Genomic DNA, 27,604 nt, shown 5'->3' on the forward strand with positions numbered 1-27,604 from the left:
AATCAACAGAAAAACACGAGCGGCTGCAGTTTCAGGGATAACTGGAGTATGGAGGAGCTGCTCTATAGACGTCAGGTGCACCTGAAAGCATCGCTTGCCATCCACACAGTTTACCTGGTCACCCGGGCTGATCCTGTGTCACCGGGAAAAGGTTAGGGCAGCTGCTACAATCTCTAATTTAGGAGACAGACCACTCATAGGTGTTCACTCCATAGGTGTTCACTGCCCTCCACGCCAGACCATGGGCCAGATGCTAGTGTTAATGAGCTGGTCACCGTGCAACCCAGTCCAGAGCTTACAGTGTCACCATGAGGAGAGTCACATGTGAGTGGATGACATGGTAGAAGACAGCTGAACCTTCCCTTCCTAAGGGCTCAGCAGATGGAGGAACGTGGAAACACAGTAAGAGTTTTCCTTTCTTCCCCCCTACCTCTCACATAGCCATTCCAGGAAACGGGTAAGACTTTGAGATTAGAAGACCTGAGTGTCCCTCATGCTAGAACAAAGGGTCATTTTCAAAGGCCTCAAGATGACAGGTCAAAAGCTAGAGATGCTTGAGCTTGCTAAGTGGACTGGTCATCAATTTGGGATAGGAAGCTCAAGGTTGGACTATCCTGAGTCCCAGCACCCTAGGATACAGATAAGAGTGCTAGTACACAGGGAGCCTGTGGGCCTGAGGGAACCACCTCGGGGAGAGGAGAGGAGGAAGGAAATACCCCTAGGCAAATTTGATGCCAGTAGACGTCACAACCATGGTGCATGTGAATGCATCCAGAGCAGAGCATTTAACAAATGCTGGCAGGTCCACAGAAGAAACCCACAGCCCTGTGAGGCTGCAGGAGGAGCAGAAGCCCAAACTGAAGTCTGCCCCTGCCCCATCTAGGAGATTACCGCAGGCCCCAGACCCAAAGCTTCAGCCTATGAGACTGGATCCCTATAGCCAGGCACAAGAGTGAGCCCGCTGCAGCAGAATCCGAAACACGATGAAACACAAGCTGACCCTAGAGCATTGCAAAGAGAAGTTCGTATGCTCAGCAACTGTGATGTCTCTAAGAATAGCTCTGATGGAACTGGAGCTCATCGCTACACCAGTGCAGGAAACAGAGAAGGCAACTTCCTGGAAAAGACAGAGGTACAGCAAAGGGGGGTGACCACAAAGGACTTCTAATATGATTAGGCACTTCCCGGAGAGCCAGAGGGACATCCAGACAAGGGCCCTGCCCCTGCAAGAGCCTAGAGACAGGAAAAGGGAGGTGAGTTACATATTCAGGGAAAATAGAAAGGAGTAGGCATGAGGGCCAGGGTTGCCAGAACCCAGATTCTTCTGGAACTTGCGTTGAAGGCCCTGGGATTAGGAAATGGGAGGATGCAAAGGGGTGCAATTCATTCTACAAACATGGCCAATGGTTGCTCACTGCCAGACTATGTGATTGTAAAATCCATTTACAGATGGCTTGCTTGTCTGAGATACTATAGACAAGACTATATACTATATACTATATCTATATACTATATACTATATACTATATCTATATACTATATACTATATACTATATCTATATACTATATACTATATACTATATACTATATCTATATACTATAGATCCTGCAAGAGTAGTGGTGCCCTCACCCCAGGTGCCAGTTTTCTCACACTGGACCATTCTGTGTCCAACTGGGCACAGCCTTTAAGCTATGCCTGTTCCACCAGGTTCCCCACAGGTAAGCGGGTGCTACAGGGTACCTTCCTCTGGCCTCTCAGAAGCCCAGGATCCTGCAAGGGGCAGGGCTGCTCTTCACCAGGTTGGGCATTATCACGACTTTCTGCATCTACCCATTACATCTCATTAATATGGAAAGTGGGAGTACGTAGTGCCACCCCTGGAGCATCCGCCTAGAGCCCCAACCCTGATGCTCTGCCCATCTGAATCTCCAAGGAGAGGGGACTTAATGGAGAAACAGCCGGGCTATGCCTGCCTTTTCTGCACCTGGCGGGTTATCCCAGGTCCAGCAGGGCCCACAGCTGAGCTGGGCCCACTGGAAACTGTGCTCTAGTTAAAATACATCTATCTGCAGCACTCAGAAAATAGCCATCCACAGTATTGCTTTCAGCTATAATGGAAAACTGATGGCTTTTATCTCCCCAACTTTATGACTATTGATGGGATAGAGGCTGAGGTTTGATGACCATTTAATAGCCGACCCTGCGCAGTTATAGGAGCATCAGAAAGCAATGAAAGCGCCGCGATGATTGTCTGGCAGAGAATTCGCCACTGAGGTCCAGGAAGCAAAACAACCACCTTCCCCAGGCTCTGACACAAGAAGGGGGAAAAAATTCAAAGTCATCATCATTTTGTTTTACCCCCTCCTTTCTGCCATTGACCTCTGGAGTTTGATCCAAGGGGGAGAGGAACAGATGGGGACCAGAGCAGGTCTGAACCCTCACGGAAAAAGGAAGGGGACTGAGTGCTAAGGACCCCCCACTTATGGGTTCCTTGAGATCCCCGGATCTCCCTACCCAGCCTTCAGCACCCTGTGGGCTGGCTGGCTCCTGGCAGTATTGTGGAGACTCAGGAAAGTCTGTTAGACTCACTTGGCTTGAGATGAGAGACATGGTTTCTCCTTTGCCAGGCTCAGGCTGACCTGAAGTCCAACCAGTGTTCAACCTTCTGCCCACAGCCAGAAGCCAAATGCCTCCTCCCACACGCTGTGTGTAGCCAAACACCAAACCTTCCTTGCCTTTCTGCTCTGCCCACTTCTACCCAACCCGCTGTCCTCCCTCCCTTCCTGCTGGGACAGAGCTGGGTCTGTAGGCCAACAGCGGGGATGGACACAATACATTTTTAAAGTCTGCAGCATTCTAAACTAGGGAGAGGGCTCGGTGAGTAAAACGTCTATGGTACAAGCATGAGAAGCAGGGTGTGGATCCACAGCACACATGGAGAAGGCAGGTATGCTAAGTAACCACAGAAACAGGAAGGTAAAGGGGAGGCCATGGGGCAAGGACACATGAGAGCACAATATCAGGATACAACAGATTTGAAATGGGTAAGATGGGGGGAGTGCTATCCCCAAGGAGGGGAGCAACTGATAAGTCCCACCCAGCTGTAACACCTATGAATCACAATGGTGACCAACAAGGCATGATAGCCCTAAGGATGCAATAGAGGCACTCATAGCTCAGCAGTAATGAACAGTTCTGTAATTGAACTTAAGGTCCACTCAATAGGAAAGAAATCATGCCTGGTACTTGAAACCTAGCCAGCTACCTGAGACTAGTGAGGCCATGGAGCTTAGAGAAGAACCCACCACAGCTGCTCTGCTAAGCCAGCCTAATTCTCAACTGCATTCTAAAACATATCTTCACACACAGAGATAAGCGTAGTTCTCACCAATCATCAAAGAAACATATATTTGCAACAGAAGGAAATCGTTACAGAAAACCACAACTAGTCAAAAAGCATGAAAGTAAAAGATGGCAGTGGTGGCACACACCTTTAATCCCAGCACTTGGGAGGCAGAGGCAGGAGGATCTCTGGGTTTGAGGCCAGCCTGGTCTACAAATCGAGTTCCAGAATGGCCAAGGCTACACAGAGAAACCCTTTCTTGAAAAAAAACAAAAAAGGAGGAGGAGGAGGAGAAAGAAATGGAGAGAGAGAGAGAGAGAGAGAGAGAGAGAGAGAGAGAGAGAGAGAGAGAGAGAGAGAGCAGAAAACAAATGATTGTGGGATCCACAGCCCTAAGGGTCAGGGAACATAGTGGAAGAAGGGGCAGAAAGATTTTAGAAGTCGGAGGACCAAGAAATCTGGGGAGAGGGGGGATATGTCTCCTAGAAATGACAAGGAAGCTACAGTCATGATAAGTCAACAATGGCTGCCTAGACAAGTGCTAGACAGCAACAGCATCCACAGACATGCTAACGTGGAAAAAGGAAAACTCATGGAACATCACCCCTAGACAAAGAAACACAGGCAACTGAGCAATGCTGGGAGAGTGGGGAAAACGTTCTTCCTCGGGGGTGAGCCAACTAGCTAATGCATTACCAAGGCGTCAGGGCTGAAATCATGTACATACAAGTAACATCAATGGACTGAGTAGATAATATTTATGCATCTAGACATGTGTGTATGTATATACATTAAAGAACAAGAGGCCCTGATTTTGAGAAGTAGCAAGGAAGGTATATAGAAGAGGTTGGGAAAAGGAAAGGGAAAGGGAGAAATGATACAATGTTTGGTTTTTAAATAAAATTTCAAGAAAGAAAAGTAAATGATGTGTTGCCACCCTTTAGAAAATAAAAACAATCTGGGCAATGGTAGAACACACCTTTAATCCCGGCACTCTGGAGTCAGAGGCAGGCAGATCTCTGTAAGTCTGAAACCAGCCTGGTCTACAGAGTGAGCTCCAGGACAGCCAGAGCTACACAGAAAAACCTTGTTCGGAAAAGCCAAACATAAATAAGTCAAATAAAATTTAAAAATAAAAGGCATTTGTAGCATCACATGCCTGAAACCCCACCACTAGGGCAGAAACAGAGAGATTAGAGGGAGTCAGATCAATGGCTGGTGAGTAGAGCCAAAATGGTGAAGTCCAGGAAAGAGATACTACCTCAGAAAATGAGGTAGAGAAGAAAAGAGAAAGAATACCCAACCACCCAACCTTTCACACACACACATACACACGCACATACTTTTTAAAGACAAACATTACAGTATTTCAAGTATCTAATCCAAAAATCTGAAATCTGAAATATTCCAAACTCTGAAACATTTAACCATCAATATGATTACAAGAAGTGGAAATGGGCCACCAGGAAGGTTTATCTCATGCAAGAGTTATTGGAAAGTCCACGTACAATTACTTCCAGCCTGTGTATATAAGGGATGTGACCCATAAATGAAGGTCATGTTTACACATGTGGCAGTTTAAATGAGAATAGCCCCCAGAGGATCATGTACTTAATTGTTTGGTCTCCATCTGGTGGAACTGTTTAGGAAGGATTAGGAGGTGTGGCCTTGTGGGAGGAGGTGTGTCACTGGGGATGGGCTGTGAGGTTTCAAAAAGACCCAGCCTCTCTGTGTCTCTCTATGTCTCTGTCTGTCTCTCCTCTCTCTCTCTCTCTCTCTCTCTCTCTCTGTGTGTGTGTGTGTTCCTGTGGCTCAGATGTGAGCTCTCAGCTTCTTCTCTAGCACCATGCCTTGCCTGTCTGCTGCCACACTCCCTGCCATGATGATAATGAACTAACTCTCTGAAAGTATAAGCAAATCCCCAACTAGACAGAGTTGGATTTTACCTCCACTCTACACACACATATATATGCAAATACTAAAACTATTTTATCTAAAACACTTCAGTGCCCAGCAATTCAGACCAGGCATGCCCAGCTTGTTCCCTCACCATCCCCAGGTCTTACAACCCCGCATGATGAACAGGGCTGGAGTCACTCAAGTCCATTTTGCTGTTTCATGAGACAAAGTGTCATCACTATGCCGCTGAGGCTGCCTTTGAACTCCTGCTTCCCCTTCCACCAACCTGCAAAGTGCTGGGATTGCAGGCACATCCTGCTCCAATTCTGTCGTTTTTAAATAAATAAATAAATGAATAAATAAATAAATAAATAAATAAGGGAAGACTCGTGAATGCTTCATCTCGCAAGGCTGGAGGTGGGGGTTGCCTAGGGCTTTGACTCTGTTGGGTTCACCTTCTGCCATACCAAGCTTCCTCAAAAGAATCGGACACTGTCCAGAGAGACGAGACTTGACCTCTCACCCAGGTCCTTAGGGTTCTCAGCCCTGTGACTTTGAACAAATAACTTCACTTTTCCATACTTCAGCATCTCCATCTATAAAATAATATTATATTGGGATGGTCTTCTCTATCTCCTCCACCTATGCAGGGAGCAGTCCTGCATCCTCGGGCTTCATCGGGCACAGTTTCAGGAACAGTCATGTCCTATTAAACACCACAGCTGTCACCTTTCCTTTCAGCATCTGTACCTTCTCCTGGCAAGAATAAGACTGAGGCATCCTAAAGACAGAAACACCAAGACGCTACCGTTACCCTCCCCAACCCCCACATCAGACACCATTGCATCAGACTTTACACCAAGCCACTTATTTTTCAGTGACCATGCAAAAGTGACCAAGGAGAGTGGACAGAGTCCATGGACAGTGAAGAAGTAGGACCATGGCTCTCCATTCCAACCCACTCCACCCACTGCAGATGCTCTAACTGGTCCTGTCTGAGTTTTACACACACACACACACACAGCTCCTTAGATGAACAAGCCCAAATGAAAGCAAACCACAAAAGCAGAAATCTAGCAGTAGGGAGCATGACCAAAAGAGATTTCTCCTCCCTAGGCTCCTGAACATGCCAGCCAGGGGAAGGGGGGCCAGGTAGGAAGGGGCAGGTGTTTCAGACATGTTACCTTGCACTAGCTTGCTTCCCACCCGCCCACCTGCTAGGAGATAACAGCCCACTCCTCCCTCCAAGAGCGGCTCTAGGCTTCTTTGCCCAGTAGGGAAAGTCACAGCTTAATAGCTACACTGTTGCCTGAAGTCTTCCAAGCTCAGGGCTTGTCACACTCGGTGGTTACTACTTGTTAGTGTCTTAGGGATTTCAAATTGTCCCTGGAAATATTAGGGGAGAGTTCTCCAAAAGCAGGCAATCATCCTTGCTCCCTCATTTAAAACTCCCCCAGCAGGAGTGGTGGGGCCGCAGGGACCTCACATCATAAACTCATCACTGGAACTGAAGCAAGGGTATCACCGTGAGTTTGCGGACAGCCTGGACTACACGGTATGTTCCTGGCTAGCTTGGATTACAAAGTGAGACATTCAAAAGGCAAAACGGTAATAATAACAATAAATTAAAATCACTTTAAAAATAAATAAAATGCCCCCGGAGAAGCAAAATCCTTAAGGAAACAGAGCCAAGAGAGTGTCCACCACGAACCTCAGAGGCCCAGCATGGTCCACACGCTTTTACTCTCTTATGGGGCCTCTCACCAGCCCCTTCCTGACACAGCCTTCCGTTTTGTGGTTTAATATCAACACACAGATCTTCTGCTTGGGGCATCATCTCTCCTGGAGTCTCAGGTAAGCTAAGGAGGCCTCTGCATCTCTCTAAAACCCACCTGCTCAGGCCAGTCCTGGCATAGCACAACTCTTGTTAAAGGGAAGCAGATTCTGTGCCCCATGATGACCACTGAGCAGGGAGCAGCCCTGGCAACAAATGGGAAAACCAGACTGCTGGAAAGACAGTGGCGGCCGCTTCATTCTAACTCATGGCTCCCCTTCACGTAGGGAAAAATCACACACCGGTCCCAAGAATCCTCTGAGAATATTCTGAGCATCCCGTCTCCACAGAGCACATAGATTATGGCTGTCCCCTACTGTCTAACACAAATGCACATTCCTTAGACAAGTGGATACACGGGCCATGCGAGCCATCCATGGAGACACAGCTCACTGGGGAGAACCAGCATACTGCACTGACGTGGGAAAATGTGGACCACACATTTAGAGAGCACAAACTAGCTTACAGAACAGCAAACACGATATCCTTTTTGTTGAAATATATGGACATCCTGTAGCAATCAAGTCCAACAGTATATGTTCCCCCAAGGTGCCATGCAAAGTTTATTTCAGGGCATTTGTATTAAGAATGATTTATATCTGTGTCTTGTCTGAATGATCAGCACACTGTTGTTGTTGTTGTCGTTGTTGCTGTTTGTTATTTTTGATTCTGAGTCAAGATCTCTAGATAGTGCACACTGGCTGGCCTGGAACTCATGATCCTCCTCCCTCCACCAATGAGTGCTGGAATTCCAGGCATGAGCCACCACCCCAGCTTTCAATTATTCTTCCAGTGAATCCATAGTGCTTTTATAAATAAAAACTAGTTCAATCTCCCTTTGAGAACTAGAAAGGAAGCTGGGTGGTGGTGGCACACACCTTTAATTCCAGCACTCGGGAATCAGAGGCACGTGGATCTCTGTGGGTTCGAGGTCAGCCTGGTCTACAGAGTGAGAACCAGAAAATAAAAAAACAGGTGGGAGAGGAGAAGCAGGCATCATCCTGGGGTGCACAGTCAGCTCCTTGCCGAGACAGATAGATAAGGGTATCACACACTGCCTTGGAAGGGACTAAAACACGTCTCTGACCCCACACTCATCAGAAGCTGAGGGGCCTCTGCCTCTTTTTCTGCATCTGAGAAGCTGAACCCCTAAAAAAGTCACTTTTCCTTATTTCTTGGTATATGCTGCTATAAGTTGGGCAGCATAGGTGTCTCTCAGTATCCCCAGGGGATTGGCTCCAAGACACCCAATGATAACAAAACACATGCAAGTCCTTTATGGAAAATGGTATAGATTTTACATTTAATCTATATAATCCTCCTATATACTATAAATCATTGTGGGGTTACTTAAAATATTTAATACAATTTTATATAGCTAAATAGTTATTACATGGTATTATTTGTTATATTCTTGCTATGCTGAGGGTTTATATACATGTGTACACATGTGTATACATGTGTATATATGCATATACACATATGTGTATAATATATATATTCTATATATGAGTGACGGAATCCATGGGTATGGAATTTAGATGTAGACCCAGAGGGCCAAATTGATTCGTTAGAATTTAGTATAACTCCCAAGCTATACTAGTGCCTGCTCCACCTGACTCCTTTGTCCTCCTATCAGGCAACAAGTTGAGAAAATCCTTAACCCACAGGAATTGGGAGCCTCAAACTTTCCCTTCCTCCACACACAAGCTCTCCTCATCCTGTTGGCTCTTTCTGCTCCGAGCAGAGTACACACATACACACACACACACACACACACACACACACACACACACACACACACACACACGGCTAGCCAGGCTCTTCTCCTCCTCAGCCCCTTTCTCCCTGAAGCCTCTGCCCCGAGGCATCCTTCCTCCTTCCTGACCCGGCTACTGGACTGCTCTCTTCACAGCCCTCCCTGGCTCTCCAGGGCTTGCCTGCAGCACACAGTTTAATCCTCACAACTCTTAATTAAACCAGGCCTCCTCTTCATGGCTGCTAGTTCACGGGGGCAAGCCCTGCCTCCCCAAATGAGCTTAGAGCTCTTTGAAGGAGCTTGTGTTTTCTACGTGCCCATGCACCAGGCCACTGCTCGCAGCTTTTCATGAGTTATTTCCCTTAATCCCATCATCTCCATCCAAGCCGTTGCCTCTCTGCTGAACTCCCAGATAACAAATACCTTCTGTATTTGACATTGACACTTGCACACTCATAGGCTTTCAAACAATAGCTCTAAAACCCAAACATCCTCCCCCTTCTCCTAACAAATTTCTTTTTCTTCTCCTCCCTTCTCAAGGTGATGGCTTCACCAACCAGTCAACCGCGAAACCAGAGACCTGGAGAGCCTCCTAGAGTCCCCTTCTCTGCCTGCCTCCAATAAGTCCTTAGAAACTGACCCCCAAAGGACACCACGTCATCTCTATGACAATTCCTCTATGCTTACAACCTGCGTTGCCCTTATCTCAGGCCCGGCATAGCAAGGTCTCCCATTGGACTCCATGTCTCCAGCCTCCAGCCCTCTCCTGCACAGCAGCATCTTTCTAGGATGGCAGTTTGGGTCATGCTCTCCTCCTGCTTAACTACTCCTTGGTTTCTCATTGTCTTCCAGAGAAAATGAAGCTTGCTAGCAAAGTACAGATGGGCTGGATAAGCTGATCCCCTTGCCCCTTCTAGATCAATCCTCTTTGATACATTCCCTCGAGAGGAAACAGAAGTCTACTTCACCTTCAAACTAAGGAGAAAAATTACCTCCAAGAGGACTTCTCTAGGGACCCTACCTGTAGCTAGAACTAGCCTAGTGGTAGTTACCCAGAGAGACAACCCCCATGTGTATCTTTCTAAATGGGCTACAATGCTACTCATTCAGTTCATGATCAAAACTCAGGATGTGTGACCCATTCGTGACACAGCTCTCTGATTCTTTTCTTGGCACATATTCATGACAAAAGTCTAGCCCCCATGGACAGAAAGGACTCGCTAGCTCAGGAAGACCTGAGCCAGGCAGGATGGGAGCAGATACTGCAAAGTTCTCTATATGAGCAGCAAATGTTTGCTGCCTCTGTGTGTGTGTGTGTGTGTGTGTGTGTGTGTGTGTGTGTGTGTGTGTGTAACTCGGTGTCCCCATTCATCAGTAGGATGGTAGGTGTCACTAGCAGCCTAAGGTGTTCACCCAAACTAGAAAACCTTCCATAGTAACACTACTAGTAAAAGGTCTCTGAGTTTTGCAAGACACCATTATGGGTTGAAGCTAAAATTACTTCCATATTTTTAAAAGCTTTTTCACCAACTGCTAGTGTTATCTTGGGAGGCCCTGCCTGGGTCATTCGAGACCTCTGAGGGTGATATTCTCTGGCTCCTGCCACACTCTGCTTCTTGGTTTACCATGAGATAAACGGCCTCCATCACATGTTCCCACGGCCGTGAACTAGTCCATCCTGTTGTTCTCACAATAATGTGCTGGAACTGCCTAAACGCATGAGCCAAAATAAATCACTCTCTTGTTTCTGTCAAGGAATGTCTCGTGACAATGTGAAACTGTTGTAATCAGACTTTCTTGTCAACTACCAGCCCCCCAAAATAATGATGTGGAGATTTATTATTAAGCTTGGCCTTTAGCTTAGACTTGTTCCCAACTAGCTCTTAGAACTTAAATTAGCCTGTTTCTATCAACCTACATTCTGCTGTGTGGCTTTTTACCTCTCCTTCATTTTGTATGTCTGACTCCCTCTGTGTCTTGCCAGAGGCTCTTACAGAGCCAGATTCTAACCCTGAGATCCTCCCTGCCTGGAAGTCCCACCTAACCTCCTCTGCCTACCTATTGGCCCTTTGGCTTTTTATTAAACCAATCACAACAACGCATCTTTACACAGTGTACAAATATCATGCAACAAACTGGCAGAGTCCTTGAAGCCAGCATGTGACTCAAGAAGGGTGTGGCTCAGGGTCCTCAGGAGGCAAAGGCTACCTCGCCTCTACTAAACAGAAAGGCAAAGAGCTCCTGATGTTGGGCACAGGAAAGTTGCACACCATCCTTGGAACACCTTGGGGAAAATTCCATCATAGGAACCCCAGAACACCCTTCAAACCCCTTCAATAAAACACTAAATACCTCCTTGTGGAAGACTAGAATAGCTGGGAAGGAGAAGCTAGCTCCTAGCCTGCTCTCAGAAAATGACCTAGAGAGAGATGTCTTCCCAATTTGAAGGACTCAGGCCTGGAGCAGGAGAAGCAAAGTCAGCGATGAAAATATCAAGGACCTTCAGAACCCAGGTGGGGATGTCCTGGAGTCTGAATTGTAACACACATGCTTTTCAACTTGAAAGGCAGTTGTATCCCCATAAGCCCATCATAGGGTGGAAATTTCAGAAGTCGCACTGTATTTCAAACCATTATAGCTTAGCCCGGCTTGCCTTTAACATGCTCAGAGAACTTACATTACCCTTCAGCTGGGCAGAATCACCCAGCATAAAGCCTATTTTATAATGAAGTGGCCAACCCCCCATGTGGCTTGTTGATGAAGCACCCTTCAGAGCATCAGTTAGTCCATCACTGTGGTCCCAGGGATGGCTGGGAGCTGTGGCTCGAAAGCCACAGACCAGCATCGTTAGACAGGATCCAACCCAGAAATTCAAGAATATTCTCTAGTGAGTGTGTATCACCCTTTGTGCCATTATAAAGCTAAAAGGTCCTACATTGATCCCAAGGCTGAGGCTCAGCAAGATTACAGAGTGACTCTGGCTAAGCCACTCTGTCCAAAGTCCTTGGACCTACAGAGTGCCAAGGTGGAGAACCCAGGAAGGATTAGTTATGGTTGAAGAAACCTCCTGCCCACCTCCACTTCACACCACACTTCCCAGATCCAATCCAATGCTGGGTATCTTTAGCTATCCTTCTGTTGAAGGGCAAACCTTCGTCCATCCCTCTGCCATCTATACTGGCAAGCCGTGATCAAGTAATCTGACTTTTCTTAGCACTAAAGCAGGTTTCTGAAATCACCAATTTACCAAAACTGTTATGGAAACATCATCACAGCCTCCGCAATCCTAAATACCATGGTTCTCTGGCTGTCACAGCCTGTGCGCATCTCAGCAGCATCTAGCACAGCTGTCTACTTCTTTCTTGCACAGACATGTTCTTCTGAACCCTGGACCTTATGAGACTAATGACAAACATCCATCAAGTACCTAACAGGTCAGGCACATCCTCAATACCTCTTCTCTCACTAGACTCTACCCAAGAGGACCTTACCCTCCCCCAGTTGAAAATGCCACCACCCTACTAATAACTCCCAGAAATTACCACCCCAGTCAAGCACCAGAGATGTCTGGAAGTGCCAAAATACTAACCATGAGCCGGGCGGTGATGCACACGCCTTTAATCCCAGCACTCGGGAGGCAGCGGCAAGCAGATCTCTGTGAGTTTGAGGCCAGCCTGGTCTATAAGAGCTAGTTCCAGGACAGGCTCCAAAGCTACAGAGAAACCCTGTCTTGAAAAAAAAAATGCCCCAAACAGATCTACCCTCAATCCCAGATCCTATCCATCTGAAAATAATGGCTCCACGCCACTGCATATATGTATCTTTTGTGTCATCCTGGAGTTCCTCCATTGTTGGGGACTGAATTTCCTGTCACCCCCTGCCTGCCCAAGTAAACACTTGTTTTCCTATGCTTGCAGCTGCTCTGAGCAAACAACTTGTTTTGCAGCTGCTCTGAGCATGAGACTCTCAGGAGTTCCTGATGGCAGGGGAGTGGTTTCTGGTGGGCTTGCAGCTGAGAGTTAGGACATGGCCATTAGTCAAGGAGAACCTGTATAAGCTGCCGTGGAACACAATAAAGAAGGAATTCTTGGTGTTACCCGTGTCCCTGTGTGCCTGTGTGTGTTTCAATCTCCACGAACCGTACCGTAGCACGTAGAGCAGGCTCTGCACTACACTCCGTCACCCTTACTCTCAAATCCATCTCTAAATCTCTCTATTGTATCCTCTTATCTCCTGCCATACAATCATCGCCCTGGTCTGAGCTGCCAACATTGCTGCCCTAGTGATGCAAACATCACTTGCTCTCGGTGTCCCGTGGTCACTTGCGCCCCTCCTGATCTCCCCACACATCAATCATCTTCTTACTCAGCTTTAGTGATGTTTCGACTCAGCTTCAGGAGCCCTTTCAACCTGTTCCCAGAATCAGTCTAACCTCTCCAGGACCCATGTGCCCTGTGCAGTCTGAGCCCCGCCACCTTACAATAGCCCCCCCAAGCCTGTCCCTGAGTCACTACGCCCCAGCCGACGCTAACTCTTTCCTCCCTGTAGCCTCTGCCCATGACACACCCTCTGCACGAATGCCTCTTCCGTCTGTCTCACTCTGGCTCTGCATTCTTCACATCTCGGCTTATTTTTTAATAGATTACAATTATTTATGCTTTGTGACGGGGAGCACACATGCCATGGCCAAGGGACGATGTGCAGAGTCACTTCTCTCTTCCCACCAGAGAAAGAACTCCGACCACTTGGTAGCAAGAAGCTCTACCCACTGAGCCATCTCAGCAGCCTGAGATCTCAGTTCAAATGTGATCTCCTCTAAGTCTTTTACCTCTGTCCAGATAAAGGTCAGCCCTCCCTGCCCCTATAATGCTCTATTTCTGTATCCTGTTCACTGTAACTCTTCTATTAAGGGTGGGTATACCTTATCCAAAATTGCTCGGGACCAGAAGTGGCTCAGCTATAGGATCTGGGGATATTTACATATACATACTAAGACATAAAAAGGATGGGACACAAGTCCAAAAGGGAAATTTGGTTTTGCTTTGTACACATGTTAAACAGACATAGTTTGGGAAATAGTTTGGGCAGTATTTTTAGCACACTTGTGTTTGGACAGCAGCCCATCTCCTTGGGTTAAGGATAGAATGTTCTGCTTGTAGAATCACACTGCCATTCAGACAGGTTCCAATTGGGGAACATCTGGCATTTCCAATCTCCAGATATAGGATGCTCAACCTGGATCTACCTGTCTGCTTACCTCTCCACTGTCTCCTCCATCATATTCTATGTTCCAAGGAGGTGTGGTCATCCCTACTGTGATCTCCAAGGTACCCCCAGTGTCTAGCGCAGTGCCTGGGGCAGAGCAGGGATGCAATACAGACTTCTTAAATAAGGAAACCGACACAGGAGGAACACAGGATGTGAAAAGGTGAAGAGCTCGTCAAGAAGGAAAACACCAACTACCAAGTGAAGGGTGCAGAGAAGCTCAAGAGAAAACCCACACAAGAGTCAGCTGCCAGAAGAGGGTTAGAAGGTGAGGATGAAGCGGGCTTGATGGAGGATGGGTTGAAGCCCTGGGACTAAAGGCTTATACTTATGTCCCAAAAGTCTTATGTGGGAACCCTAAAGCCCCAGTGTAGAGCTTGAAGATGGAGCATTTGGGGGGTGATTAATGTTAGAAGTCATGAGGGTGAGGTACTACTCACAATGGGATTAGTGGCCTAAGAGGAAGAAAAAAATCTCCCTCCCCTCTCTGCCTTCTTTCTTTCTTTGTTCTACACACACACACACACACACACACACACACACACACACACACACACCAAGGACAAGACTACAGGAGAATATAACCAAGAAGACTGTCTCTGTCTCACTGGGAATATGACACACGGGTACCCAGATCACAGACTTCCAGCCTCCCAAACTGATAGAAAACAACATATTTAAGTCATTCAGTCTATAGCACTCGTGATAGCATCCCCAAAAAATGACTAAAACATCAAGCAGGGAGCTCACACCAACTGAAAGTTGAAAAAAATCATAGATACCATGGAAATGACTTGAAGCCAGGGTAGCTAAAGGCGATGCTGCCTAGTCCTATGTGAGTAGACACAGGAAGGCACACACACACACACACACGCACGCACACACACACGCACACACACACGCACACACACATCTATAGGAGAGAATCTGGTATGAACAGACCACATGAGCTTGTATCCTGACACTCCCTGAACCAACAACATCTCCCTGAGGGGATCCTCTTCCTCCACCCCCTGAGAAGAGGTAGGTAGTTTAGTCATAGCTCCTCCAGCAGGAGCCTTCACCACACAGGGACTGTACTTCATCCGTACTCAGTGTGAATTTTGTGGGGCCTGGGTGCCTGGAATGTAGGATGGATGGGGAAGGCTCCTCCATGCAGCCTTGCTGCTAGGTCGCCAGAAGCCACAGCAGGAAAGTTGCAGACTCTGTCATCCAATCTAGATATGTAGGCTGGAGCATCTACGAGTCGCTATCGCCCAGAGCCTTTTCTAAAGTAACATTCAACATTTCTGTCTTGTGTCAGCATGCCAGAGGAAGTTCCAGGAAGAGCCCGTTCCTTGACCCAGAATGAAGAAGAGCAGGGGCTCCATAAGAGCCAACATGGGTCATGTGACAGCAAAGTCACTAGGCAAAGGAGACACGTGCACTGGCAGCCCACAGCCCCTCCCTCCTCAGGCAGTCTCAGCTGGGATGCTTTTCCCTGATGCAGGCCAGAAAGGTCCCCAAAGGATACTGAAGCCCACCTTCCCTAAGAGGGACCACCAGAGTGGACCTAGGAAGAAGCAGAGAAAAACTAGGGTCTCCGAGAAGCCTAGTGAAAAATGCCAACATCTGAGGGTGGAGATTCCCACTCTCACTCAGAGCCAGCTGATATGGTGGTACTATGAGACTCCACAGTCCTCCAATTCCCTTATCATGAACTCTTCAACACAAGGCCAGGTTCAAAACAGATGATCAACGGGACGTGAAAAGATGAATGAAGAATGGTCACAAGACCCCCATTCTCCCAGCTGGTTGATTGCCATAAGAATGACTAGCTGGGTTCCAGCTAAGACCTATCCTAACCTTTCCAGGCCGGAGGCAGACATCGCTAGTCAGTAACAGCTCTTTGCTGCCAAATCAAGGGAGAAATTCTGTATCCATCCCCAAGGAACTGATGATGCTACCAGAGGAAGTGGAGGTTCTTAAGCTTGAGGAGGCCTAAGAACCCTTCCAGAATCTAATGAGCACAGTAAGGTTCTCTCTCAAATGTGCACCCAAAGCCTGGTATATCACATCAAGAGATACACGGCTGCTCTTTAAAAGGAAGTAAATGTTTGGAAGTCCTTAGCCTCCCTACCCCTTTGAAAATAGTCTTTTGCTGCCGTTTGGAGATGCTCTGCTGAAAACACCAGCCAACACATCCTATAGAGTCAATGAGAAGCACATTCCAAGGAGTCAAGAACCAAACCCCAGTTTAGGACAGCCTGAGAGAGGGAGGCAACCTCCTTCCACTCCATATCCCAACCATCCTCTCCCTTAGGACAAAGACAGCAGCCACAGCACAAAGTGGCCCAAGACTGTTGGGGTAGCCCCAGGCTGGAGTCTATTTCTGCACATCCTCAGCATCCAGAGGTTAAATCGCAGCTCTTTAGATGGCATGGGTCCAGCAAGAGGTTATTTATAGCCTTCTGGCAGACCAGGAGAAACAGAGCTCTTCAAGAGGCCATTCCAAATGCAGCCTGCAAGAGATAGTAAGACAGCAATCATCCTCCCCACAACCTCACAGCCACCACAACATGCACACAAACACACACACACACACACACACACACACAATCTGAGCACATCCTTACAATGAATGCAAGCTGAGAAGATAGAAACAATAATGTTCATAAATTTAAAAATAGCTCATGAACCACAGGACCCTGGAGAAAGTCCAGTCAGATTCCACAGACTCATTCCAAAACTTTCCCAGCTTTCTAGGCTCCCTATCGGAGGCTTCTAAAGGAAATATCTCCCCGGTCATCTTCAGATCTTCAGTAAGCTTAAGTCCACAGCCTTGAGGCTCAGGATTGGAATGGGACAAAAATCAGAGAGTGGGGTCTCTTAAGGGATGGCCATCTAGATACCCTGTGAACACAGCACAACGTTTCCACTCCCAGAAGCACCATCTGACCCTGATCCAGAGAGCAGTGAAGAATTTGGAAGAGCTTCCCATAATTCCAAGGCCCACCTTGCAGATATCCCTGTTATCCAATGCTTCTACAGATGCTAGGTCAAGGGAAGCCCGCATGGGTAGCAACTTAACAAGACAGCACAGCAGAATCTGCTGTACATCACACAGGTAGAGTGCAAGGCTGCTCCTGGACCAGCCTCTCAGCACATCAGCGGACCGGCTCCCGTGTCATGCCACCTAGGCTTCGGCAAAGCTGCTCCAACTCCAGCATTCCTGGGCCAGGACTGACTCAGGAAGAAGTCTAGGGATGCATGGGTCCCCTCCACAGAAGGAAGGTTGGTGGATGAGGCAGGACTGGGTGCTATAGAAACAGAGCGTTGGGGGGACTGTAGGGAATCCCTAAGGATGAGAGCTCAGTTTCCAAAGAATCATCCCCCAGAGAGGTTTTCCCTTACCGCCATCTAACCCATTTTATTAGCACACTCAAAAGAGAGAGGGTCTTTTGTTCCTGTTCCATACCTCAAGACATTTGGTGCCACTATTTTCATAAGATTGTGACCTGTGTACCCATTCTGGAAGGCAGAAATCAGGAAAGACGAAGCCAGAGAAAGGAAGAACAGAGAACACCTTCCTGGGCACAGCAAGAGTCAAGCCCAGTCTGACATTCTCCCGTTGCCCTTTCAAGCCACCTTTCACCTCACAGAGCTGAGATTAGAACCGACGGGGCCACCAGGGATTGCTGGGTAGTGACGCATAGGTCAAAGGTCAGAGCTGCAGGCACTAGACAAAAGATAGTCCCTCTTTTCCTTCTAGGTCATCCTGGGAAGATCCTTCAAAGAAAACCCTTTGAAACTGGCTCCAGAGAAAACCCTTTGAGACCGGCCCTGGGAGCAACAGGAAGCATCCTGGAAACCACCTGGAAAGACTCCAGCCCACACATCTGTGCAATGAGAAAAGATCCTAAAAGATGCCTTGGATAAGTATCTTTGCTTGATCAGTGTAGAAACCAAGGGCCCAGGGAAGGACATAGCCCACTAGGAGGCCATTCAGGAGACCACATGCAGGTCTCCAGCTTGGAGTCCCACCCACTCCATCCACCACCTGCCTGTCACTCTGCATTTCCATCTCTGGGTTCTCTCCAGCACACCTAAAGCTTCAGCTGAGTCAAGAGCCAAGGCCCCTGCAGGAATCTGGCTGTGCTGTAGCATCCCCCAATGCCTCTGCCAGACTCACCCTAGATGCAGGTTCTTTCCTCATTCCTGCCCTTCTTTCTCTGGGATGCCCTGTTGCATCTGTACCCTGGAGGGTATGGTGAGTAAGACAGGAGCCAAGTGAAGATGGATCAGGGATGTCCTGGTTGGACAAAGGCACTCACATAGCCTCATCGTGAGCCAACACGAACTTCCTACCTGACAAACTGAGCCACAGCCCCAATCCCGAGGTGGTATTGTCTACAGACCCCTGCTTTGCAGTCCCTGAAGTCCACAAATGCAAAGGGATCATTTTCTTGGTCAGTCCTTTATTCCTCAGAGACCTCTACCTGGACCCTCAAAATGCCTAATGGCGTTTAAACATCTGTTCTGATTCCGCCTTGTGCCATCTACCACATAATTCTCCTGATCATGACTGCCCAACTCCAGGAAAATAAGCAAACAATCTTTCTGTTTCTTTGATGACAAAGTCATCAAAATACTTCATGGTCCTCCATCTCACACATGACTTCAACCACCAGAGGCACAAGTCCTATAGGCCACCCATCCTTCCTCAGAACAATACTGACAAGCACACACAAGATCTTATCTGCTGAAGGCTCCTAACTCAGATGTCTGAGTAGCTAGACTCTAAACACCCACATAGGCACCCTGCAGCCTGCTGGCTTTCTGGACGAACCTGGTTCACTGCTCAGAGCTCTGCCAGTCTGTACATTCAAGGCTTTTGCTGGCTCCTTCCTTGTAGGGCCCTCGGTTGCCACCACCAACCCCTCTATTGTAGTAGGCACAGGCCTATTTCAAATTCCTTCATCTGTTATATCTAATGTACAGTTTTTTTAAAAGCAGACTCAAAAGTCTATTTCTTTGAAAGGCTTTCCCCGAGCCCTGTAGCCAGCTCAATGCTCAATCCCTTCTCTAAACACTGTGAGAGCTTGTTTTCCAAACCAAACAAAAGTGGAGCCTCCCAGTCCAGCTGCACACAGGCCCAACACCCCAGGGTCAAAAAAATATAAAACCTGTCTTCCGTCCTATGTTCTCCTGGAGGCTCTAGCCTCAGCCCTGCGGCCTTCTGAAGAAAACAGCTTGAACCAGGTGCCTCTTCTATCTCCTCAGCAACTGGGAGCTAGAAGACTGGAAAGCTGGGCAACAGCCATTGGCTTTCAGCACCCAAAGACACAGGCATGCACACGTGCACATACGTATTGAGGCAGATCCCTCCCTCTTGAACCCCCTTTCTTCTGGATTCTAAGTTGCTACTTCCTGGTTTTCCGGTAACCTCCTCTGCATCCCTGTCTTCTGCTATACTGTTTCTGTCCTTCTCTTACATATGCATGGGCATTTCCAGTAGAGACAGCCCTGAGACCCACACCAATGGCCCCACTTACTCCCTGACACTGATGACGTCCCAGTCACCTCCAGCCTGGACTCCCTCATGGGCTCCATCAACCCTCCACATTACGTGACTGGACTTTGATCATAACCAAGTCCTCAAGAACACCTATATCCATCCTTTCTCTCCAGCTTCCTGACTGAGTTCTGGAATTGCCAGGGCAAGCATCCCAGATGCTACTGTAATGGTCACTCTGGTCCCTCAGAAACTGCATGTCCGATGCCACCGCCGCAGAATAATTCCATTGACTCATGGTTATTCAACTAGGAAATGAGTAATTGCCAAGCGCACATCCATCCAATGAGTGTGTTGCTGAGTGTTCCCCCAAGGCCACACTCCGAATTCAGGAAGAGGTGCAGAATTATTTTTGCCTCCAGGAGACTTTCAGACAGACAGACAGACAGTCTGGTCAAGTCTACTTACCATCTTCAGTGAAAAAAAAAATCCACTTTTCTTCATCCCTACAGCCATTCCCTTAGTTCAAGGTGATATGCCTGCTGTCATTCGGGCTGTGCAGTCATAGTGGTAAGAAAGAGTACTACACAGTCCCAGCTATAAAGTGTGTGTGGCCTGTGACCTTGGGCAAGATCCTCAGTCTGCTTCTCCCCCTTCAAAGTTGACAACAGTGCCTGCCTACCTCGGAGATTTTCTTCAGGGTTAATAGGTTACAAGCATGAAGCCTCTAGACAGTGTCCAGACACAGTAGACAGTTAAGACAATCACAACCTTCCCTTCTCCAGCGGTCCCCCAACACCCACCTCTGAAGTTCCCCATCAGCCCACGCTCTCCTTCAAGTTTCTCCTGACAGACTCACCCCTGAGCCTTCTCCTCCTCAGTCCTCAAGCCTCTATCAACACAATGATCCCCCTCAGGACTCCCAGACTTTGTCAGACAGCCCTCCCCTGGGCTCCCTTCTCTGCGAGCCCCAGCCACGCTCTACTGAATTGGGACCACGTCTCCCTACTGTGGAATGTGGGCCCTGTTGAGAGCAGTGTGTTCTCCTCTCCATGGCCAGAACTGAGAAGCGAGCACTGCACATGACATGGCTCAATAAATCAATATTTCACTGACAGGAAAAGCACAACAAACGCCAAAAAATAAAAAATAAAAAGCGAATTTCAACTAACTATAACCAAATTTTGAAAACCCACACCTAATAATTAGGCTATACTTATTAAAGATATTAGCTACATGCCAGGCTCTGTGCTAAGGCTTGGCTATGTAATCAAGTGCACACCAGTGCTAGGATATTATTTATTCCTTGTTCACATATGAAGCAATGAAAACATTGCTTAAAATCTTAAAAAATCTTTTAAAAAAAACTGACTTAAAGCCACACAGGATTTGAACCCAGTACTATCAGCCTCTAGAACCCAGTCCTCTCTGAACACTAGAGTGGCTTTGCTCTCAGTCTGCAGTGATCTGGCTCTTAGATTGCATTCCTCTGCTGGGACATAGGCACAGGCTTCTCTCAGAAGCGAAGCAAAAAGCTCTGAAGGTCCCTTCCTCCTGTTAGAAATCTATGACTTGAAATTATAAGTTCCTTGGGTGGTTAGTTCTGGCATCCCTTGAAGTACCGAGCATGAAGCTGCACACAGTGTAGACAAATAATCAACTCACAATGAATGGAAGAACTGGGTGATGGGCAGATAAATGAATACGTTATAGATGGACCGATGAGTGGCTGAATGAATGACATGAATAGGTGACAACTGATTTCATCTTCGGCCAACCAGTTTTAGCCTTCTCAACACCTACCGGATTCATTCATGGTCATAATTCAAGTGACCCTAAAATATGGCCCAACCATGCGAGCACCCCTAGTAAACAGCCAGAGCTTCAGCAATTCTTACCGGCATAGGTGGTCTATACGGCACAGGGTACGCAGGTCTAGGCAGTTCGGCTTCTCCTTGTCCTCATAGGAGCAGCTGGGCAGAATGGTCTGCCGGCGGCGCTCAGCGCATGCCTGGTCCTGACAGGAGCAGAAGAGCATGCGGTAGGTATACTCGCTGGGCACACGGTCAAAGAACTGGCGCAGGGCCTTGTGGCACTTGCGGCGGTTGCAGCGTTCAGTGGACGAGATCTCGCGGTTGCAGATGGAAATGTAGGAGGAGCGAAGCTTCTTGCAGTTGTCGTTCAGGTTGCAGGCCTTGGCGGCATCCAGGCAGTGATTGCTCTTGGCACTGACCACCGGGTCTGCCCCTGTCCCTGAGGAGGAAGGAGAACACTAGTCAGAGACACATACGGCCACAGCGGGAGGGCATGTGTACTCAAGACTGGTACCGTACGCAGGCTCTTTGCCTCAGTTTCCTGGTCTTGGAATAAAGATCATTTCCAAAAATGTATGGCTGTAGTGAGTATTAAAGATGTTAATATGCAGGTGCCCAAAGTACAGGAGACAGTTCCAGGAAAGGGGTACACTGTAGGAGACAGCTCCAGAAAAGGGGTACCCGACAGATGCAAGGAGTAGTTCAGAAGGAGACTCATCCCAAGGTCTTAGACTAACCCCAGCTTCAGACGCTTAGAAGTGGTCATTCATGGCCCTGCTTACTAGGGCAGGAAATAACGTTTCTGGCTCAGAGTCACATAACTAGGGGACCCTGCCAGTCCTCCAGCAGCACAGTTCAGTGGGACTTTGAAGAAGCATAACCACTGGCATTTGGAGTGGGGAACACTCATCACTGAATTCTGTCAACAAGGATTCAGAAAACATCCTGGCTGCCCTCCTCACCCCTACACTTGTAACCACCAAAACTGTTCTTCTGTGTCCAGAAGGGTGTGGTTGCCACTGCCGCCTACAAGGGAGCACGCAAGTCTGCTAAGTGTGAAGAGCAGACTGCCCCAGCTTCAACTCTGACACTGTTGGGTGTACAACCAACCACAAGCCCATCTGGGCTGGGTCTCTTGCCATACTGTTGTGGCTTTCTGTTTAATACAGTAGGGGAGATGTCTGAAGTACATAGCAGGATTCCCAGGAATCGCAAGGCTACTCCATGATGGCTGTCCCAGCCTCACAGATCTCCGTTGTACCAAGAGGATGCCTGGCACAGAAACAATCTGACTCTACCACCCACGAGTTCCACCTAGAAAGAGCCACTTGTCCAATTTGGAAACAGGCAGAAAGAGGGGCAGGACCCCCAATCTGCACATGTCCATCTGAGATCTTCTAGGACCAATCAGGTGAGTGGTCACCCAACCCAACCTGTGTTTTACAGATAAAGAAAATGAATCCTGGGTGGGTACGGGACTGCCACAGCCATCCTGAACCTTGACGGAAAACTAGAGGCAGAAGCCAATTGCTCGGCACCATCGTGTGCCTGGAGAATAATCAGCCTAGACCAGAGGCAAGTTCTTCTACCCTGACATGTTCCATTGCTGGTGCGTCTGTCTATACAAGAACCTGCCATAGGGTAGGGAAGACTCAAAACTAGGCTGGTAGAAGCATGACCCCGCTACAGATAAGCATGGTGACTTGGCATTTGCATGTGCAGTTCCTGGTCCTCTGATTGCTGGGTCATTAAACACCTATAAAGTCCTACCTCTGCTGGGTGCCATGATGGGCACTCAATACATTAAAGTATTAAGAAGTCCCAACTAAAGAGCTGACCACTCCAGCCAAGAAACCAAGAGGCAGAACCAGGACAAAACTAAGCCTTGTAAAACGGAGCCCACCTTCATGCCCTGGCTCAGCTACGCATCAGATCAAACAATTCTTTGCCTCAGTTTCCTTGTCTGCAAAACAGTACCTGCCACAAAGCATCTTTGTTAGCATGGGAAATTGCTCATAACTTTCTTTGCATCATGAATTGGTTCTGTCTTCTAGAATATTCCCATTGACTATATGACTGGCTGTCTTTAATTTGGGGGGTCTCCTAGTGGTCATGTGGTTCCCTTAATGTCACCCCATTTTCTGTTCCCCTTTAAAGCAAAAACTAGTTGTCTCCCCCCATCTGTGTCTGGCTCGCCTTGCAGTTTCTCTCAGACCCACACCAGCTTGGCAGCTCCCTCATCGTGGATAGGAACCCGCAAACCCAGCCTTTCCAGTTGGCATACCAGCAACCCTGTGCCCGGCAGCTTTTTCACTTCTGCTTGAAATCTCCTTCCTTGCTTGTCTTCATTCTGTCCTCCCTGATAACTCGCTGCTCAGGTTGCTTTGTTGGTTCTTGTCTGTGCTCCCCAGGGCCCAGCCCTCCTCTCCAGGCAGTTGGAGCTATCATTTTAATCTCATGTCATTAAACACAGTCAGCCTCCTTCCACATCCTGAGACCTCTCTCGCAAACACCAGATTCATCTCTTCACCTCTACTCAACAACACTACCTGAAAACCCAACACTCTTGTGTCAAACCCATCCTCCCTTTGTCCCCATGGCTCAGATAACAGTCACCTGTATCCTTCTGAAAACAGCCACACCAAAGCAGCTCAAGCCAAAGTCCTTACCCAGTCCCTGACTCCTCTCTCCTTCACAACCACATCAGGAAAACCAGGAAATCCACCTTCAAAACATACCCAGAATACACCACCTCTCACTGCCTTACAACCACCTTTCCCCAAGGTCATCACCATGCCCTGTCCCCCAACTTTCATAGCACCCCACAATGATCTTCTCTCAATCACAGAAACTGGCATGAATTTCAAGAACCTAAGGCACAAAGGTCTGTCCCTGCAGGGTTCCAGGGCATCCACTGGCTTCACTCAGTGACTTCAGCATGAGCTACAAGGATCTGTGTTTGCATTGTCCAACATGGTAACCATTGGCCATTGAACTGGAAAGATTAGGAAACACATCCCAGATGCTAAAAGGTTATTAAGCTAGACAGCATCTCACTGATAATTTCTTTGCTTTAATCGCATGTTGGGATAATATTTTAGACATGAAGTATTAAACATCGTATCAAAATTAACTTCACCTGTTTTTTTTTCCTTTTGATGTGGCCGCTCAAACATTTAGAATTCCATGTGCATGGTATGTTGCTTTACTTTTAAGCAGCACTGTTCTGATCTGTCTGGCCTTGCTGCCCCTGCTCCTCCCTTTTGGTCACTCAACTTCAGTACTAGCTGCCTTGATCTTCCTGGGGCAGACCAATGGTAACTAGGTCTTGGGGCCTCTGTACTTGGTATGTCCCTGGCCTGCAAGGCTCTCCTCTTTCCCCAATGCTCATAGAGCCATACTAATTAGATAGTTCTGGTCTCTCTGCTCAAATGTTAGCTCATCTGTGAGTTCTTGCCTCCTGGCACATAGCACCCCCAGTCCTGCATCTACCCCCCAAATGGTCTGTGTTTACACAGCACACATCAGCAGCAGCCACCGTGTACATAAATAACTCATTTTATATCAAAATAAAGCAGAGGTCATGTTATCCTCCATGGACCAAAAGTTTGGTATATGAATACTCCGTAAGTATATTCCATATAAAGAAAAGAATAAATGTTACAAGAACAATTTTGGTTTATACTAAATGCTTACAAGTTTGTTTATATTTTGAATGAAGCAGAATTGACACAAACCAAGTGACCATGGACAAGATTACATTTATTCAAGTATTAATGGTGGCCTAGGCAAGAAGGGATCAGAAGGCAGCAGTAGAAGAGAGCAGAAGTGAACCACTCACTTTAACACTGCTTTGCCAGGAGCAACCTTGTAACACTGGGAAGAGCAATGTCTCTCTCTTTGTAGTGAAATAAAGAGGAAGGGAGTATAGGCAACAGAAAATTATTTGGTGATAAAAGGAAATGAGCTGTCACACCATGAGAAACTCACGAAAGCTGCAGGACATAAGATGCTGAGTACATGACATTTTGGAAGAGGGAAAACAATAAAGATGGTAAAAAGATCAATGGCTATCAGAAGCTGGGGGAGGGAGGGATGAGTAGGCAAAACGTGGGGTATCTTCAAGGTGGTGAAATATTCTATATGATACTGTAATGACCAGCAGGTAATATGCGTGTATCCAAAGCCCAAGGAGTAAACCAAGAGCAGATCCTGATGCCAGCAGCTATAAGCTCTGGGTAGTAACAGTGTATCACTATTGTAACACATAATTGTAACAAAGCAGCACAAGAGTAGGGTGTTAACGGTAGGGAGGGTGGGGAAGCACCCAGTGGACAGGAAGCTTCTGTCTTCCTTCAATTAGGCTGTGAGTGTGAAACTGCCCTAAAAACATTGGCTCTCTTTCACATGGGAATTGGAGCAGGATATAACAGCTCACTTCTACAGTCCTAGCCCTGGGGAGGCTGATGCAGGACGATTCATGAGTGCAAAGTCGAACTCAGCTACATAATGAGTTCCATGCCCTCATGGGTTGGGAGAGACCCTGTCTCCAAAAGGGAGAGAAGAAAAGAGAAAAGATAAGACAAAAGAAACGAGAGAGGACAAAAACAGGTTGTGTTGAAATTAAGGCAGAAAAGCAACAAGACTTATTTTCCTAATCTTTTCTCAATAAACAGCTTTTAACTAAGGTGAAGGCTCAGTAGGTAAACCATCTGCTATGTAAACATAAGGGCCTGAGTGTAGATGCCCAGGGCCCACAAAGAAAGAAGAAGGAGAGAGAGAGAGAGAGAGAGAGAGAGAGAGAGAGAGAGAGAGAGAGAGAGAGAGAGAGAGAGGAGAGAGAGAGAGAGAGAGAGAGAGAGAGAGAGAGAGAGAGAGAGAGGCAGGCTAGTGGTACATCTATAACTCCAGGGTTGGGAGAATTAGAGAGCAGAGGATCCCTGAAGCACACTGTCCAGCCAACCTAGCCGCCCAATAAGCTCCAAGGCCAAGGAGAAACCCTGCATTTAAAAAGAAAACTATAGAAGTGATTGAGGAAGATTCTTGATGCTAATCTGGCCTTCACATGGACATGTGAGCACTCACACACACACACACACAGAGGAACAAACACAACACACACACACACAACACACACAAATTTAAATAGATTCATGCATGCATACATACGTTGGATATGCATACATACACACTTCCCCAGCCACTAGGCTGCCACCTTGCTGAGCCAGTTGGAGACAGAAAAGCTGCCCATCTATGCAAATGCTAATATTGAGCTCTCCTGGAAGAGCTCAGGGTGCAGAGAGGAAAAGACCTGTCTGGGGTTGGGGGACATGGTGGACCCAGTGATTTCCTTGCTAGAACTGACAAAGTGAGTCTGGGGAGGTAGGAAAAGGGGTCCTAGGCAGAGGGGGCAGTCAAACAATGGCTGAGAAGACCACAAAGAAAATCATGCCTAGAATGGAGAAAGAGCAAGGAAGCAAGAGGGAGTGCTGGGCAGCTGGGCAGTTAATTTGGCTATGCTGGAGCCTTGACCTCAGCAGCAATCCTGTGAGATGCCGTTCCACCATTCTGCAGGCCGTGCAAGGACCCAGGGATGCCTGTCAGCACAGAGGCTGATGTGGCCTGCCTCTGTGGGGCTGTTCTCCCAGACCAGACAGTCCTTCCTGTACTTGTCAGATGCCGGCTGGCTGGCAGGACAAAGAGTGAGTGGCCTGGGGCCAGGGGGGAGCGGGGAGGGGTGGTCTCTGCAGAGGAGCAGTTGACAACCACAAGCAGAGCAACAGCTAATTTAGGCCTGCGGCTGCATCCAGGTTCCCCCCAGGTGCTCTGCTCCCCTCCTCGCAGCAGTGTTCATAGCTAATGCCAGTGTAATTATAGCCCCAGTGGCTTCCATTTGGAGCTTGAGTAGTGAAAGTGTTTGCTATGGGGTGGGACATGTAAACCCCTGGGTCTCAACTTGGTAAATTTCCTAGAAGAAAAAAAAATCAAGAAATGCAGCAGTGTGAACAACAACTGCCTGAATACTGGGAAGATACCCCTTCTGTGTCTGCAGGGGTGCTCCATTGTGGAAGATACCCTTTCTGTGTCTGCAGGGGTGCTCCATTGTGAAAGATACCCCTTCTGTGTCTGCAGGGGGGCAGATGGTGGAGTGCTCCATTGTGGAGCAAGCCAGCTCCTCAGAACTGGCCTAGCTGC

The 27,604-nt window shown here is 47.7% G+C and overlaps 1 protein-coding gene across 1 annotated transcript in view; it reads right to left on the bottom strand.

The window, feature by feature from the left end:
- Gfra2 (GDNF family receptor alpha 2) overlaps positions 1 to 27,604 on the bottom strand; it is a 96,308-nt gene that overhangs the window by 37,409 nt on the left and 31,295 nt on the right. Inside the window, exon 4 of the mRNA XM_038310239.1 lies at positions 21,494 to 21,848. Within this exon, the coding sequence (XP_038166167.1) occupies positions 21,494 to 21,848 (355 nt within the window). The remainder of the gene's footprint in view (positions 1 to 21,493; positions 21,849 to 27,604) is intronic.

Source organism: Arvicola amphibius, chromosome 13, assembly GCF_903992535.2.
Source record: "Arvicola amphibius chromosome 13, mArvAmp1.2, whole genome shotgun sequence".
Lineage (NCBI taxonomy): Eukaryota > Metazoa > Chordata > Mammalia > Rodentia > Cricetidae > Arvicola > Arvicola amphibius.